A 15,919-nucleotide genomic window follows, 5' to 3' on the forward strand; every position below is an offset into this window, starting at 1 on the left:
CTTGAAGCCTGCTAGAACAAATTCAAACAACTTGGAACATGACATGTTTAATTAAAGACCTAAAATTATTTGTGTTATCAACACGCCTTGATGTGGAATTGAGATAAGGAGATTTCTGTGAGGCCAGCTGGCAGGTCAGCAGCAGCATTACAATGACAAATCCGAGTCCCCGGCTCCTGACCCCGGGCTGGTTTCTACGGCTGTAACTACAGCCCCTTCAGCAGTACTCGGGAAGACGTTGCAGTCCAACAGTGTTCACCATTTACATCTCGTCCTGCTGTAAATACACTCAGCGAGTGCTGTAAAACCTCGGGGAGTGTGAACTACTCCAAGCCATAGTTTTTCAAGTAAATTGAAAGTCACCGCCTCGTTTCTCTCAGCCATTCGCCCCGTGCCTGTAAACCCTCTGTATTACCTTAAGCTTTTGCCCTCTGGGGACACCACTTACCGGCTTAAGGCTGATCGGGACTGAGGCATTACTGACCGCCTCTGGCAGGCCTCCAGCCCACCACGTCCCTGGGAGGGCCAGGCTTTCCCGCCGGTGCCTCGGGTTGCAGTGGCTCCTCCGGGAGCCCAGGCGGCGGTGGCGCCCGGCCGGCCCCGCAGCGCGATCGCGGCCTCAGCCTCCTCGTCCTCCACCCCTCGGGATGAACTCGCGGCTGCGGCACTGGAGGGAAGCGGCCACGCTGCTGCTGGCAGCGGGGACGCCGGCACGGCCGCCGCGCTCCCCGCTCGGCCCCTTTGACTACGAGGTGCTGCTGCTGCAGCGGAGCGCCTGCAGCGGCTTTATGCCCAGCTCCCACGTCTTCCCAGGGGGTCTGGTGGAAGCGGCGGACTTCTCCGCGGAGTGGCTGGGGTTGCTGCCCGCCTCGCCTCAGTGCGGGCTGGGTGCTGTGAGGCCGCCGCCTCTCGGCAGCAGCCGGGCACCGCTCTTCGCCACCGACCGGCAGCCGCTGGGCTCGCCGCTGCCTGGGGAAGTCGCCTTCCGCATCTGCGCTGTCAGGGAAACCTTCGAGGAGGCGGGAATCCTGCTGCTGGTGCCGGGGCGCGGGCCGGCGGCCGGCAGCGGCCCGGCCCCCCCGCTGCCAGCGGAGCGCCTGCCCCCCGCTGCCGAGCTGAGCGAGTGGCGGCGCCGGGTGCAGGAGGACCCGGCCTGCTTCTTGCAGCTCTGCCGGCACCTGGGCTGCGTCCCCAACATTTGGGCGCTGCAGGAGTGGAGTAACTGGCTGACCCCTGTCGGCAGGGCCGGCCGCGGCGGCCGGCGCTATGACACGGCTTTCTACCTGTGCTGCCTGGAGACGCGACCGCCCCACGCCTCGCAGGATAATCGAGAGGTGACAGCCGTCACGGTAAGGCCCCGCCGCAGCGCTGGCGTGGGAGAAGGCGCCTGGGCACTCGGTGGCGGCAGCACGAAGGGCGCCGCTTCTGCCCTGCCCTCCCTTCCCCTCCCTCCCCGCCGAGGAGCCGCCGAGCCCCCGCCGGCTTCCAGTATAGCCCAGCGGGAAAGGCGGCCGGAGTCGCCCAAGGGCCCGGCTCCCTCCCCGTCCCGATAACGCTCCCTTCAGATGTGTGGAAATGGAAGGGAGTTTTCATCTTCGTGGCAATCTTCTCCCTTGTGCAGCTCTCCTTCCAATCGGCCACTGCCGCGGCCCCCTTTAGTCAAACGTGCAGCTCTAACTGCAGGCTGAAAGGGTTGTTTTTTCACGGTCCCTTTACATCAAGTTTAATGGCTGTCGTGGTTTAACCGCAGTCCCAACTGAGCCCCACACAACCACTCGCTGACCCTCCTCCCCTCCCCTCCCCTTCAGGGAGAGAATCAGAAGAGTAAAAGTGAGAAAATTCATGGGCTGGGATAAAGACAGTTTAATAGGACAGCAAAGGAAAATAATAATGATGAAGGAATATACAAAACAAGTGACGCACAATGCAGTTGCTTACCACCCACCAACTGATGCCCAGCCAGTCCCCAAGCAGCGATTGCCGCTCCCTGGCCAGCTCCCCCCCAGTTTATACACTGAGCATGATGTCATATGGTATGGACTATCCCTCTGGCCAGTTTGGGTCAGCTGTCCTGGCTCTGCCCCCTCCCGGCTTCCTGTGCGCCTGGCAGAGGATGGGAAGCTGAAAAGTCCTTGACTAGTGTGAGCACTGCTCAGCAACAACTAAAACATCTGTGTTATTGACATTCTCACACTAAATCCAAATGACAGCACTATAGCAGCTACTAGGAAGAAAATTAATTCTATCCTAGCCGAAACCAGGACAATGACATAGGATGTGTATCACGTCAGTTCATTTTCACCTTGAATTACTGTATCTTTCAAAGGTGGATGACATTCATTTGTGCAGTATCAATGGAGTATTGCCGTTACACCCTTAACATTCAGCATGTTTGGAGAGATCCATGTGGTATGTGCAGGGTGTTCTAGGGCTGCAAGAGCTGCTAGTAATCCTTGTCTTTTGCAGTTATTTGGAATATTTTAAGTAACATACGAACTTACTGAAACATTATATTATTAAAACAATTTTTGGAGCTATACTGATTTTTTACACTTTTTTTAATTGGAGGAGTAAGAGAGTCAAAAACATGAAGAAACTTAAAGCAGCTCAGGGTCAGGTACATTAAGGTCTAAATTATTCTAGAATTTTGAGAAGTTCAAAAGCAAGTTAGAAGTAGGTGAGAAAACAGGCAGTTCTGTAAAAGTTTACCTAATGATTTTGGTATTAATGATGTTTCTAGATTTTTTTTTTTAACAGATCTTGCTACATAAATTTAAAAGTGCCTGAGATGATATATTCAAAAGAGTTCACGTTTGTTGTAGTTTTGTTAGTAACAGCATAAATCTACTGCAAATGCTTATGCACACATTTATATTACCAAATTCAACATGTGGGATGAAATGAAGATTACTAATGGTTTAAACACACAGAACACCACGATACATAAAATCATGGCATCATTAGGGTTGGAAAAGACATCTAGGATCATAACGTCCAACTGTTAACCCAACACTACCATGCCTCCTGAACCATGCCCTGAAGGGCCACGTCTACACGTCTTTTAAATACCTCCAAGGATGGAGACTCCACCACCTCTCTGGGCAGCCTGTTCCAATGTCTGACCACTCTTTCAGTACAGACATTTTTCCTAATGTCCAATCTAAACCTCCCCAGATGCAGCTTGAGGCCATTTCCTCTCGTTCTATTGCTAATAACTTGAAAGAAGAGACCAACACCCACCTCGCTACAACCTCCTTTCAGGTAGTTGTGGAGAGCGATAAGGTCTCCCCTCAGCCTCCTCCAGACTAAACAACTGCAGTTCCCTCAGCCGCTCTTTACAAGACTTGTTCTCCAGACCCTTCATTGCCCTTCTCTGGACACGCTCCAGCACCTGCATGTCTTTCCTGTAGCGAGGGGTCCAAAGCTGAACACAGTATTCAAGGTGCGGCCTCACCAGTGCCAAGTACATGGGCACGATCACTTCCCTGCTCCTGTTGGCCATGCTATTGCTGATACAAGCCCAGATGCTGCTGGCCTTCTTGGCTACCTGGGCACGCTGCTGGCTCATGTTCAGCCAGCTGTCAGCCAACACCCCCAGGTCTTTTTTCACTGGGCAGCTTTCCAGCCACTCTCCCCCAGGCCTGTAACGTTGCAAGGGGTTGTTGTAACCAAAGTGCAGGACCCGGCACTTGGCCTTGGCCCATCAATATAGTCTGTCCAGGTCCCCCTGCAGAGCCTTCCTACCCTCAAGCAGATCAACAATCCCACCCTATTTGGTGTCATCTGCAAACTTACTGAGGGCACACTCAATCCCCTCATCCAGGCCATTGATAAAGAAATTAGACAAGTCTGGCCCCAAAACTGAGCCCTGGGGAACACCTCTTGGTCCTGGTTGCCAACTGGATTTAGCTCCATTCACCACAACTCCCTGGGCTCAGCCATCCAGCCAGTTTTTTACCCAGTGACAAGCAACCTATATAGGCCATGAGCCACCAAGCTTATGTTTAAGCATGAATAGCTGTGTGTTCATGCTCTGAAAACAATGGGTATAGGAAGCAGATGTTTAGAGGCACTTTTAATTCTTGAAGCATCAGTAGCAACCTTTGTTAACTGAGTTCACATTGAGTTTAAGGTTTTCTGTAGGTTTCAGTAGACTTTTAGTCAGGCCCCTAAAACAAGTCTCAGTTTGTTTCCAAACATGGCATGCCTACTTGTAAAATAAAAGTTTATTTCTTTTTATAGGAGAAAGAATAATTTTATCAATTGCTTATGATTTTTTTCCAATTTTTTAAAAATTTGTTGTTATTTTGGATAGTTTATTCATGGGCTTCATTGTTTTCAGAAAATTTGGACTATTTCCAGCTCTTTTTCTGTAAAGACTTCCTTGCTAATGGCTTTTAAAGTTATTGATACTTTCTATCTGCAGATGTAATCATTATTTCAGGGCTTGTTTTCATCTTATAGTGGTCATCACCTCCAGAAGCCATTGAACACTTGAAATCTCAAGAAATATGGTTTGGTCCACCTCAGTTCTATGAATTGTGTAGACTGTGCAACTTCTCTTCACTCCGTGAGTTACACAAGTTCAGCTCTGATCGAGCTCTAGAGGGATGTGAGCGCTGGATGCCTGTGATGTTGACAGCTTCAGATGGCTACATTCAGCTATTGCCAGGTACGAAAACAGATGAAGGTTCTTTTAAATATTAAACTTTGCAATTAATACATACTCAAGCCACATGACATAAAACTGTCTATAACTGTAAAGAAAACATTATTTTAAGTCAAAGTTACCGCATGCTTTTTCTACTGTTTGGCTTCCTTTGACATAGTTGATAATGGCTACTGTCAGAGACAAGATACTGCAAGACAGCATAGTTATTTCTGTACTTATAATCTCACTGTCTCATATTGTTGCCATTAATATGTGTATTTATGAAGAATTTCCAGCATTTCACCTTTTTTTTTAATCTGAAGGTTGTATTAGAACTCCTCTTGCTTAGTCCTTTTCAGTGGGACTTCTCATTTACTTCAGTTACCTGTTTGTCTTCATAAGCGCAAGTGGATCAAGCATAGCTGCAGTATCAGTCTTCAAAACTGTAGTAATAGGGCAGTGATCTAAAGAGATACACTAATTCATTTGCCTCCTGCCCTTTCTACTCTCATTTCATATGATGTACATTTTTGCCTTCTCCTTAAGAAAATCTGCATCTACTTTTTTTTTTTTTTTGGCTTCTTTAGTTTGCTTTTCATTACGCTTTCTCCTGGTTTGGGGGGTGTTGGGTTTTTTTTGGTCACTATTGACCTCTTGAATTTCTGTATTTGTGGTATATTAGGATTCTTGCACAAGAGTAACACACATTTACATGGATATGGCAAAACACTGTTTTCTTCAACAGAACAGAATGAAGTAACAGTTTCTATTCTTAGTCCTATTTGTAGCCTATCTTTATACACTTGGAAAAGCATTTGTCTTGTTCTCCACCTATTATATAAACTTATATCTGACCAGGCTGTGATTATAGCATATTAGTATTATCAGGAACACTTGAACATTCAAATCAACACCTTGAATGGGCACGGCAACATCACTGACAGATACTTCAGAAGTTTACAGCTCTGTCTTTAAATCTGAAGATGCTTAGAGGGAATTTCCTTTTGTATTGTGAAATACATTCCACTGAGTTTCATGTCCTGATAAATATTTAAAAATTGCTACGGTCACTCAGTCAAAAGGCTGAAAAATAAGGTAGGCAATGTATAACTAAAACTTTTTTTCTGCCCCCAGGAGATGAGTTATATCCAGAAGATCCAGATTATACAGGAGAAAAGAAAATAATCATGTCAACAGACAAGAAAGTTGAAGATCTCATGAAGGAGGGTAGTGTATTTCACAGGATAGTAATAAAAAACATCTACAATCTTGCTGTCTACATTAATATTCAAGCAAAATATAAACACATTAATCCATTGATGATAAACTCTGATTGTTCAGGTTACAACAGCAGATTATAATATCTGTTTGGTTTAAAGCTAGAATATTTTTAATTACATACATATTCACTGTGCTTTTGGTCCTTTCTAATCATTGCCAAATAGTCAGGAAAAATATTCCTTGGTGCTGCCAAAGGATTTTGTGTGTGTGTGTGGTTTGAGATTTACGTGTACCTAATTTTTTGAGTCTCTGAAATAGCACAGTTGTGCCAGTTACAATGTTTAGAGGCTACTGAAAACTTAACCATCAACTTAATTATTAACTTAAATGTGATTTGATGGTAATTATACCAACACATTACCACCTTATTCTACTTACATAATAATTGCAGAATATGCTGCAACACTGGTCTCTTGAGTCACACAGGTCCTTTTCTCACCGAAAATTTAAGAATAAATTACGTTCAGAATAAGTGTGGTTGAAGAATTCTTTTACTGTGCTTCCTGAAGTTATCCATTAGACAACTGTGTGTCTAGGAATGAATTAAATCTCCCATTCTTGTCTGCTGACATCTCCCAGTCTGTTCCCTCTTTAATTTTGGGGAAAACCAGTATGTATGTATATATAGATTTATTACAGATTTATTAAGCTAAAATTAATTTTTTAAAAATAGTTAATTCTTATATTCAATATACCTAAATTCTTTCCTAATTGTAATCTATCCAAAACTTCACAATTTTCAAAGGCAGAAACAATTTATACAAACTAAGCCATCTATCAGATTGAGTGCATTCTCAACATTCTTTTTACCTTCAAGTTGTTAACAATTTTAAAAAATTGAAAAATAAATTGGTTAGCTCCAAAAAGATACCAGCAACTTCAGGGAATATTGTAGTGCCTTGGAAACACCCACTTCCATATTTCAACATCTCACATTTTGCTTCTCAACTACTTTACTAAATATATCTGAGATATAAGAATTTCAGAGGAAGGATTGCTGCTTGGTTTTTTGTTTTGGATTTTTGTTTGGTTGGTTTTGTCTTTTTTTGTGCAATAAGTAGAGTAAATGGAGCAGTGATGTAAGTTCTTTATCTGGAAGAAGAATGAATGATGACCTGAGATTAGCCAGTACAGTTCTTCAGAAAGCTTTGTTTCAGCTTTTGTTCTGTATTTCAATTAAAACTTTCTGCAACATTGTCATTAAATTGTATTGTTTGTAGCATTCATTTGGATTGGAAAAATATGTCTTTTCTCTCTGAACATGCTCAGACCATTCTTGGTTTTGCAGACCTTGCTGAAATTTGTATACCTCTGCTAAACATCCATCATATGAAAGAGTTATATTATTGTACTGCATAATATACAGTATACATATTTCCTTCAGAATATTCTGGCTAACTCTTCTGAACACAAAGACAACAGGAGAATTAAAATAGAAAGCAGAGAAAGCAAAGAAAGTACCCTGTATGGCTGTCTTACATGGTTTTTAGCTTTTTGAGATTAAAACTGGACACAAGTACTAGGAAAACAACAGGGAAAGATCATGTCTGTGGCATCTGTAGTAACAAATATCTTGGCTTCAAAATTATTCAGTTATTTATTCATAATGAACAACATAAGTCATCCCAGTAATTGCCAGGCTGTTTTACAAGTTAAAATTAGAACATGCACAAATTTAACATGATACAGCACTGATAAAGATGATGTATTGGTTGGGCTCTCTCTACCTTCTGCGTAGAACAAAGAATCCTTATTTTGAGCTGGTAGACAGTAATGCAGCAAATTAAGGTTATTCTGTCAGCCCAGGAAAGGGAGGCAGAGAAACACTTGCAAAACTATTTCTATTTTATCATTGTTGTGTAGCAACAATGGTAAACTACTCTATTCTGTTCCTGCCAACAGAGGTTTAAAAAAAAACAAATACCCTATTGGTAATAGAATCATAGAATGGTTTGGGTTGGAAGGGACCTTTTATAGATCATCTAATCCAGGACCCCTGACATGGCAGGAACATCTTTCACTACATCGCATTGCTCAAAGCCCCACCCAACCTGGCCTTGAACACTTCCAGTGGTGGGACATCCACAACCTCTCTGGGCAACCTGTTCCACTGTCTCACCACCCTCACTGTAAAAAAAATTCTTCCATATGTCCAATCTAAATCTACTCTCTTTCAGTTTAAAACCATTACCCCTTGTGCAGTCACTACAGGCCCTGGTACAAAGGCTCTCTCCATCTTTCTTTTAAACCCCCTTTAAGTATTGAAAGGCAACAATAAGGTTTCCCCAGAGCCTTCTCTTCTTCAGGCCAAATCAAATCAACTCTCTCAGCCTTTCTTCACAGGAGAGGTGCTCCAGCCCTCTGGAGCCATATTTGTGGCCTGCCTCTGGATCCACTCAAGCAGGTCCATGTCTTTCTTATACAGGGCACTCTAGAGCTGAACACAGTACTTGAGATGGGGTCTCATGAGAGCAGAGTAAAGGGGATAATCACCTCCCTCAACCTGTTGGCTATGCTTCTTTTTATGCAGCTCAGGATACAATAGGCTTTCTGGGCTGCAAACACACATTGTTGGCTCATGTCCAATTTTTCATCCACCAGTACCCCCAAGTCCTTCTCTGCAGGGCCACTCTCAATCCTTTCACCACCCAGTCTGTACTAGTACTGGCAATTACCCCAACCCAGGTACAGGAGCTTGCACTTGGCCTTCTTTAACTTGATGAGTTTCACATGGGCCCACTTCTCACACCTGGAGGGACCTTGACAGATGGCATACTAACTGTGCCCCTCTGCTTGGTATCATCTGCAAGCTTGCTATGTCATTAATTAAGATAATGAATACTAATGAAGTACTGGTCCCACTATGGACCCTTGAGGGACACCACTCATTACTAGTTTCCATTTAGACATTGAGCCATTAACTGTAACTCTTTGGATGTGGCCATCCAGCTGATTCCTTATCCATCAAATCCATCTCACTCCAATTTAAAGGCAAGAATGGGCACTATGTCAAGGGCATTACAGAAGTCCTGGTTGCTCTTCCCTTGTCCACTGATATAGTCACTCCCTTGTAGAAGGCCACTAGATTAGTCAGGCACTATTTGCCCGTGGTGAAACCATGTAGGCTGTCTTGAATCACCTCCCTGTCTTCCATATGCTTCAACATAGCTTCCAGGAGGATCTGTTACATGACCTTACCAGGCACAGAGGTGAGGCTGACTGGTCCATAGTTCCCAGGGTTCTCCTTTGTAAAAACAGGTGTGATATTCCCTTTTCTCCAGTCACTGGGGACTTTGCCTGACTGCCACAACTTTTGGAATATGATGAGAGTGGCTTAGCAACGGCATCTGCCAGTTCTCTCAGGACCCCGGGATGCCTCTCATCAGGTCCCATGGACTTGTCTATGTTCAGTTTCCTCAGAGAGTCCTGCACTTGGTCTTCTCTTACGATGGAAGAGACTTTATTCCCCACCTTGAGGTTCAGGGAGTTGCAAGATGTGGGAAGAGTGACTGCCAGTGAAAACCGAGGCAAAAAATAATTTTTGAGTACCTCAGCCATCTTCACGTGGGTGGTCACTAGATCTCCCATCTTATTTATCAGAGGTCTGGGGATGTATACATTTTCTTAAATTCTCCTTTTCTGACTAACATACCTGTAACGATACCTTATTACGCTTCACATCCGTTGCCAAATTCAGCTCTAGCTGTGCCTTAGCTCTCCTCATCCCATTCTATACACCCAAGCAGCATCCCTATATTCTTCTATATGGATTACATATTCCTGCTTCCAGTTCCTATGCATTTCCTTCTTGCACTTCAGTATAACCAGGAGGGCCTTACTCATTTATACCAGTGTCCTGCCTTCCTTGCCTGATTTCTTACACATGGACATCAAGAGCTTTCGTACTTTAAGAAAAACATCCTTAAAGAGCTCCCAGCTCTCTTCTGCTCCTTTATCACCAAGGGAAGTTTCCCAAGGGCTCCCATCCACTAGTTCCTAAAACAACTGGAAGTTCACTCTCCTAAAATTCAGATTCTCCACTTTACTCTTCATCTGGCCCATATCCCTCAAGATCATGAATTCAAATATACAAAACAATATATATAAGAAAATACAAAAAATTAAGAAATTATCCAGTCTGCAACTGCTTTGATTTTGCAATACAGTCTTTCATAGTTGCTGCAGAGCTTTCCTGATTATTTTTTTATTGTTCTGTACCTTATCGTTGTTCTACCAGTTTACTTTTGCAGTAGAAAGAAGCTATTAGGAGAAAATATTTTTCAGAAAGAAATTACTCAGCAATGTAGATACAGTTTAGATTCCTACATAAGCTTTTACACATCTGTGTGTTGCTGTACATTATGCCTTTAATTCTAATACAAGTTTTGCTGTGTGCCAAAAACAGTTACTTCAATGCTAAATCCATAACTTCAGCAAACAGTCTGTGGCTCCGTCTTTGTCTCCTTTAACTTTTTTTTTTCCACCAACAAAACCAAAACGGTCCAGTAGGGGGAGTTTGAAGGCCAAAGGACAAAAAAAGTAACAAAAATATACTATTTTACATAGAAAGTTATGACAATCATTAAATGCAAGCATAAATAGCTTAGAATATACAGACAGTAAATACATTTTAAGTTTAAAATATTGATAATTAAAGCTGTAGCTTCAAAATATTGTGCCACTCTTAAGTACAGCCTTCTACCCAAATAGGCAGGCTTATATTTCCCAGGTGCACGTTTCATCCCTTTCCTTTGGGCTGGCAGCACGTCTATGCAGCCTTGTGCAAAACTAAATCAGGCCTAAACCACCTTTTTTTAAAGCCTGAATGGATAGTGTAAAACAGAGTGAATTAAAAAAGGAAAACAAAAAAAAAAGTAGCTTGAGATGTGAGACTGAACGCTCTTTTTAAGCCCTAAATGCTATGGGACATTTACAACAGATGCTTTCTGTTGTGGATATTTAAAGTAGCATAGCTGAACTCCCATAGGGAAGCGCCAGGTGCACTTTCTCCCCCTGTGCCCAATTTTACACACCTTTCAAGAAAACGCTCCACTTAAGGAAAACGCGTGCCGCAGAAGCCCGGGCTGTTGCCACTTCAGGGTGCGGAACACGACCCTGCCTCGGGAAGCCACCGCCACAGGAGCAGGAGCAGCCCCAGCCCACCGCCTTCACCGCCGTCCTGTCGAGCCTCTTCCCGCTCAGCCTGAGGTACCACCGGTGCTGCACGATGCGCCTCGCCCCTCCAAGCCTGGGGTGGGAACGGCAGAGAGGCAAGAGTAGCCTAAGGCTCCTTTGCCACAGCAATACACTAGAATAACCGTGAAAGCACCATTACAGCGCTCTCACCTCGCTCCGAGGGACGCGGGGTCCGGGTCCGGTCCGCCCCCTCTCGGCAGGAGAGGGTACCTGCCCAGCACACGTACGTCAGAGCCCCCTCCGGCCATGCACCACAGCCCACCGCCCGCGTACTCATGCGCATTGGGCAGAGTGTGCTTGCGCACGGGGCGTGGCCTTGAAGGCGGAAGGCCTGGGTGTTTCTGGAGGGTTCTAGGGAGCGGAGAGGCAGTGCGTGTAGGGTGTGACTGGGCATTTGAGGCTATGGTGCTGTTGGTTGAGGTGAGGGGGTGTTTTTACGAGGGAGAGCGTGAAGCTAAGGCAGAATGTTAAGGAAGCTGGGGGGAGGAGGGAAAAAAGCAGAAAACATATCTTCTTCATAGTCTTTCACTTTTTATTGTGCTCTTCTTTCCTTGATCTGTGCCTGTTAAGTGTGGGTTTTTATGGATGGACTGCTGGGATAGTGGGTTGGTTGTTTTTTCTAGGAATGTTTATATCAGATTTGTGTTGTTGGAGAGGTATCCTTTTATCTTCTTACCTTTGTTATGTTTTTCTTAGGGTAGCAGTTGGAGGTGAGCAGTTTAATAATCTCTTGAATCTTTACAAGGTAAATATCCTTAATGTTGGGTATGGGATTTGAGCAAGCATTTGTGTTCTTATTTAGTTCTTAGTATGTTGCTATTATGAATATGTTAAGAGAGCTAGCCTTTTATGTGGGTGTGCTTTATCCTTGATACTTTGATAAGTTATGTATTGGTTTTGTACTTAACAAACTGAGAGATTATGAGAGGTTATTTAAGCTCCTTGTGTTATTCCTGCAATAAAAGTATATATTTTTTAAAGTGTCTAAGGCAGCACTATGCATCTCGTGTTACAGTATAATATAGTGTAGCATTAGAGACTTAAGTGTACCCTGGATGGTATGCTTGTGTTACATGATGTTAGGTAAAGATTCCAAAATAGTTACAGCTGTTTCATTGTAGTGTCAAGCTGGGAATAATTAGTACCATCTCTTAGCAAAGCATGTTGCTAGTTTTAGAATCATAGACTCATTAAGTTTGGTTTTCCAACCTTAAGGTCTTTTCAACCAAAAGACCTAGAGGTCTTTTGACCTCTAGGATCATCAAGTCCAACCACCAACCCAATACTACCATGTCTCCTAAACTGTGCCCTGAAATGCTACGTCTACATGTTTTCTGAACACCCCCAGGGATGGTGACTCTGCCACCTCTCGGGGCAGCCTGTGCTAATGCCTGACCACTCTTTCAGTACAGACATTTTTCCTAATGTCCAATCTAAACCTCCCCAGATGCAGCTTGATGCTGTTTCCTCTCATCCTATCACTAGTGACTTGGGAGAAGAGACCAACACTCACCTCGCTACAACCTCCTTTCAGGTAGTTGTAGAGAGCAATAAGGTCTCCCTCAGCCTCCTCTTTTCCAGTCTAAACAACTGCAGTTCCCTCAGCTGCTCCTTGTAAGACCTGTTTTCCAGAGTGTAGCTGTATTGCTTCTTATTTAGCACTGACTTGTTCAACACTAGCTGTGGAAGTGAAAGGCCAGTGTGACTTTCCTCTCCCAAAACGTTTTACTTGGCACCTACTTCCAGTGTAAATTCTTCTAAGATGCTAGACACTGTCGTGATGATATTGTGGTGTGCTGGTTTGTGTCAAAATGAAATCCAAATTACTTCAATCTGCAGGTAGTTTATTATTCCATTGTAATTCCTAGGTACAATATGTACAAATGCAGATGAATATGATGTGAAATACCAGTAAAAACCTCTGTTATGTTAAAATTGTTTGCTAAGGTTGAGACTGTTCTTTTGTGTTAGTTTTTTTTAATGGTGTAAGCATTTTCCTCTGGTGTTTCTGTACACTTGGTCACGTAGATAGATTGTAGCAACCCTTGTCTTCAATCAGCCTATTTCTGTTGACCTTTGAATGTAAGATAAGCAGCTATGTACTGTAAGTAGGTTAAGGATAACAGGTGTGTTGTGGAGTACTAAAAATTGGCGTGGTTGTATGTAAATAAGTGTGGATGGCAAATCTTAATTAGGCTTTAATGTAGTGGCTCATTAAGAAGACTGGTTTGAACCCTTTAAAACCTGTAAATCTGTTGCTGTTCCTCCTTGTAGCAACTCCTGTTGCTAATATTCCTGAGACTAGTAACAAAAATCTGTAGTCTTGCTTTAGGTATATTCTTTTTAGATATGTTTCAAATCAAATGATGGCTTTAAAAATGGTTAAGCAAACATTTATTTTTCTTTTACAGTAGTGTTGAGGAAGACTGTAGCTGAAAAACATGGAAGTCTTGGTATTAGAGGTATGCTGGTGTTTTTTAAACTCAAGGATTGCTCTTTGTTTACTTCTGTGCAACTCAAGCGAGATTTACAAATAAGATGATGCCTCTGTATTTCCATTCAGCAGCACTTCCTTACGTGTTTGGGGTTGCATATGGCTTATATAGGTTTCATCATTTCTTGTAGGTGTTTAAAAGTAGTGTAGCATAGTACCAGATTCTACTGAATTCCACAAGAGAGAAATAATTTTGGAAAAACTATTCTCTCAGAATACAGCCAGGACTGCTGACCCATGGGATGTTCCATACCATATGATGTCATGCTGAGATATAAAAGCCACAGGGAAGGAGGAAGAAAGGGGTGGTTTCCTCTTCCACAGGGATATTTGTGGTTATCAAATGTGTCTTCCCAAGTCAGTGTTGTGCATGATGAAGCCCTGTTTTCCTGGAAATGGCTAAACATGTGTCTGCCAATGCAAAACAGTGAATGCATTCCTTATTTTGCTTTGTTTGCATGCACAGCTTTTGCTTTACCTGTTCAGCTGGTTTTATATCAACCCATGAGTTTTCTCACTTTTACCCTTCCAATTGTCTCAGTCATCCCACTGCAGGGGAGTGAGGGAGCAGCTGTGTGGTGTTTAGTTGCCTGCTAGTGCTAACCCACAACAACTGGGGATCTAGATCAGGGGAAAGACTCTGATACAAAGGTTTACGAAGGCTGAGCAGAAAGCTATGACCCTGTTTTAAAGAAACTGACTGTCTTGCAGACTCTCTGAGCATGAAGAAAAGCCCATTGGTGGGGTTTGTTGTGTGTTCTGGAGTTTTTTTATATGTACTTCTTGGCAGCATGGAAGCAAGAAGTTTAATGTCTTTGCACTTTACCCACTGTTTGATTTAACCAACTTTTTAGGTGATGCTACTACCTTTTAAAGTACATGTGCCATTAACTGCAGTGCTGAAGAAACTTGCAAGCTGAGAAGTCATTTAATAAGCTAATGGTCTGAAGTTGAAAGACGTTTTGCTTGTTAACATTCTGTATGCTAAGTATCAGTCACCAGAATTTTTAAGGTGCCTTACTAAAGATTAAGTTTTATTTTTATATTTGCTGCTCAGATAGTCTTAAAAACATCCTATTGTTTTAGTGGGAGCTAATAGCATTTTTTATTGTTATCTATCCCTTGCCCCAGATTGAAGATCCAGGTTGCTTTTGGGTTACTATGAAAGGACGCGGGCCTTACATAGTCGATGAAACAGAATATAAAAACCTGAATGCTGAAATGAATCAGTTCTATGACAAATCTTATAAAGATGTGGATGAAGTAAAACCAGTAACAGTAGAAGAAGGCCAGGTAAAATCATTGTTATATTGTACAGATAGAAATAGTGTTATTTGCATTGGTTTGGGGGTGAAATATCCAACATATGCATTAATCTTTTTTTAATACTGCTATGTAGAAAAGTAGATAATGGCATACGTATGGGTTATATCTTCTTATCTGTAAACTTCATATCTACCTAAACTGCAATGCTTGCATTAAAAAAAAAAAATTGATGGCTATATAATGAGTACTAGAATCTTGTCTCTAAAAAAACTTAGTGTAATTCACTCCATTTCCAAGAACCTGCTGTCTTGTTCTTTGTTTTTCAGGTTTGTGTGGTTTTTAGTGAGGAACTCAAATGCTGGTGTAGAGCGGTGATTAAATCAATCATGTACTGTACAGATCATTATAAAACAGAATGTTTTCTTGTGGATTATGGCAAATACATTTTTGTTAAATCAAAGGAGTAAGTGTTTGGGGTTTTTGACACTGTTACTGAAATGTATTTGTTAGTTAATGCATACAGATGCTATGAATAATTTCTTGGATTGATAGTGACAAGGCTTTGGTTTAATTGAGGTGTGGGTTGGGTCCAAGAAAAACTGCTAGCCATATGATAGGCCCTTGCAAGTGTGGATAAAAACCAGTCTCTGTTTTGTGAATTTTTAAAGATGCTTTGTGTTGTGGGTTTTCTTTTGTTTTTTTAAAGATGTGAAGTACAAATAATGTCAGTTTGTTATGACTGAATTGTATGATTGCCAGTTAACATTAATTTTATATACTTTCCTCCCTTATTAAGTGATTATATATTAAAAAATTATAACCAGTGATGGTCACTTGCAAAGCAAATGTGGAAGCAGTGTTTCACTTGCTGAATCAGCTTTTGACATCTAGACACACATACGTGGGTTTTTTCCCACTGCAGTTTACTAGCTTGTTTACTTTACTAAGAGCTGACAGTCTGTCTTGACGTGGTGCAAAAAAAGATGAATTTTCAAATGTTCAGAGTTTTTAATAAAACCTCTGTGAAATCT

At 42.6% G+C, this 15,919-nt stretch overlaps 2 protein-coding genes across 2 annotated transcripts in view; both read left to right on the plus strand.

Annotated features, from left to right (window-relative positions):
• Positions 1–603: 603 nt before the first annotated feature.
• On the plus strand, positions 604–7,158 carry NUDT19 (nudix hydrolase 19). The gene is made up of 3 exons (XM_064459527.1): positions 604–1,349; positions 4,465–4,672; positions 5,786–7,158. Exons 1-3 carry the CDS (start codon positions 648–650, stop codon positions 6,010–6,012), a joined length of 1,137 nt encoding a protein of 378 aa, XP_064315597.1. The 5' UTR covers positions 604–647; the 3' UTR covers positions 6,013–7,158.
• Positions 7,159–7,284: 126 nt separating this feature from the next.
• TDRD12 (tudor domain containing 12) overlaps positions 7,285–15,919 on the plus strand; it is a 41,554-nt gene continuing 32,919 nt past the window's right edge. Inside the window, exons 1-4 of the mRNA XM_064459529.1 lie at positions 7,285–11,873; positions 13,540–13,590; positions 14,754–14,915; positions 15,215–15,351. Coding sequence (XP_064315599.1) covers positions 13,570–13,590; positions 14,754–14,915; positions 15,215–15,351 — 320 coding nt within the window. The 5' untranslated portion in view covers positions 7,285–11,873; positions 13,540–13,569. The remainder of the gene's footprint in view (positions 11,874–13,539; positions 13,591–14,753; positions 14,916–15,214; positions 15,352–15,919) is intronic.

The sequence above is a fragment of the Phalacrocorax carbo genome, chromosome 8, assembly GCF_963921805.1.
Source record: "Phalacrocorax carbo chromosome 8, bPhaCar2.1, whole genome shotgun sequence".
NCBI lineage: Eukaryota > Metazoa > Chordata > Aves > Suliformes > Phalacrocoracidae > Phalacrocorax > Phalacrocorax carbo.

Coding starts and splice junctions, on each gene's coding strand:
- NUDT19 (XM_064459527.1), top strand. CDS start 648: ATGAACTCGCGGCTGCGGCACTGGAGGGAAGCGGCCACGCTGCTGCTG. Junction 1,350..4,464: donor GAGAGGTGACAGCCGTCACG/GTAAGGCCCCGC, acceptor TTCATCTTATAG/TGGTCATCACCTCCAGAAGC. Junction 4,673..5,785: donor CTACATTCAGCTATTGCCAG/GTACGAAAACAG, acceptor TTCTGCCCCCAG/GAGATGAGTTATATCCAGAA.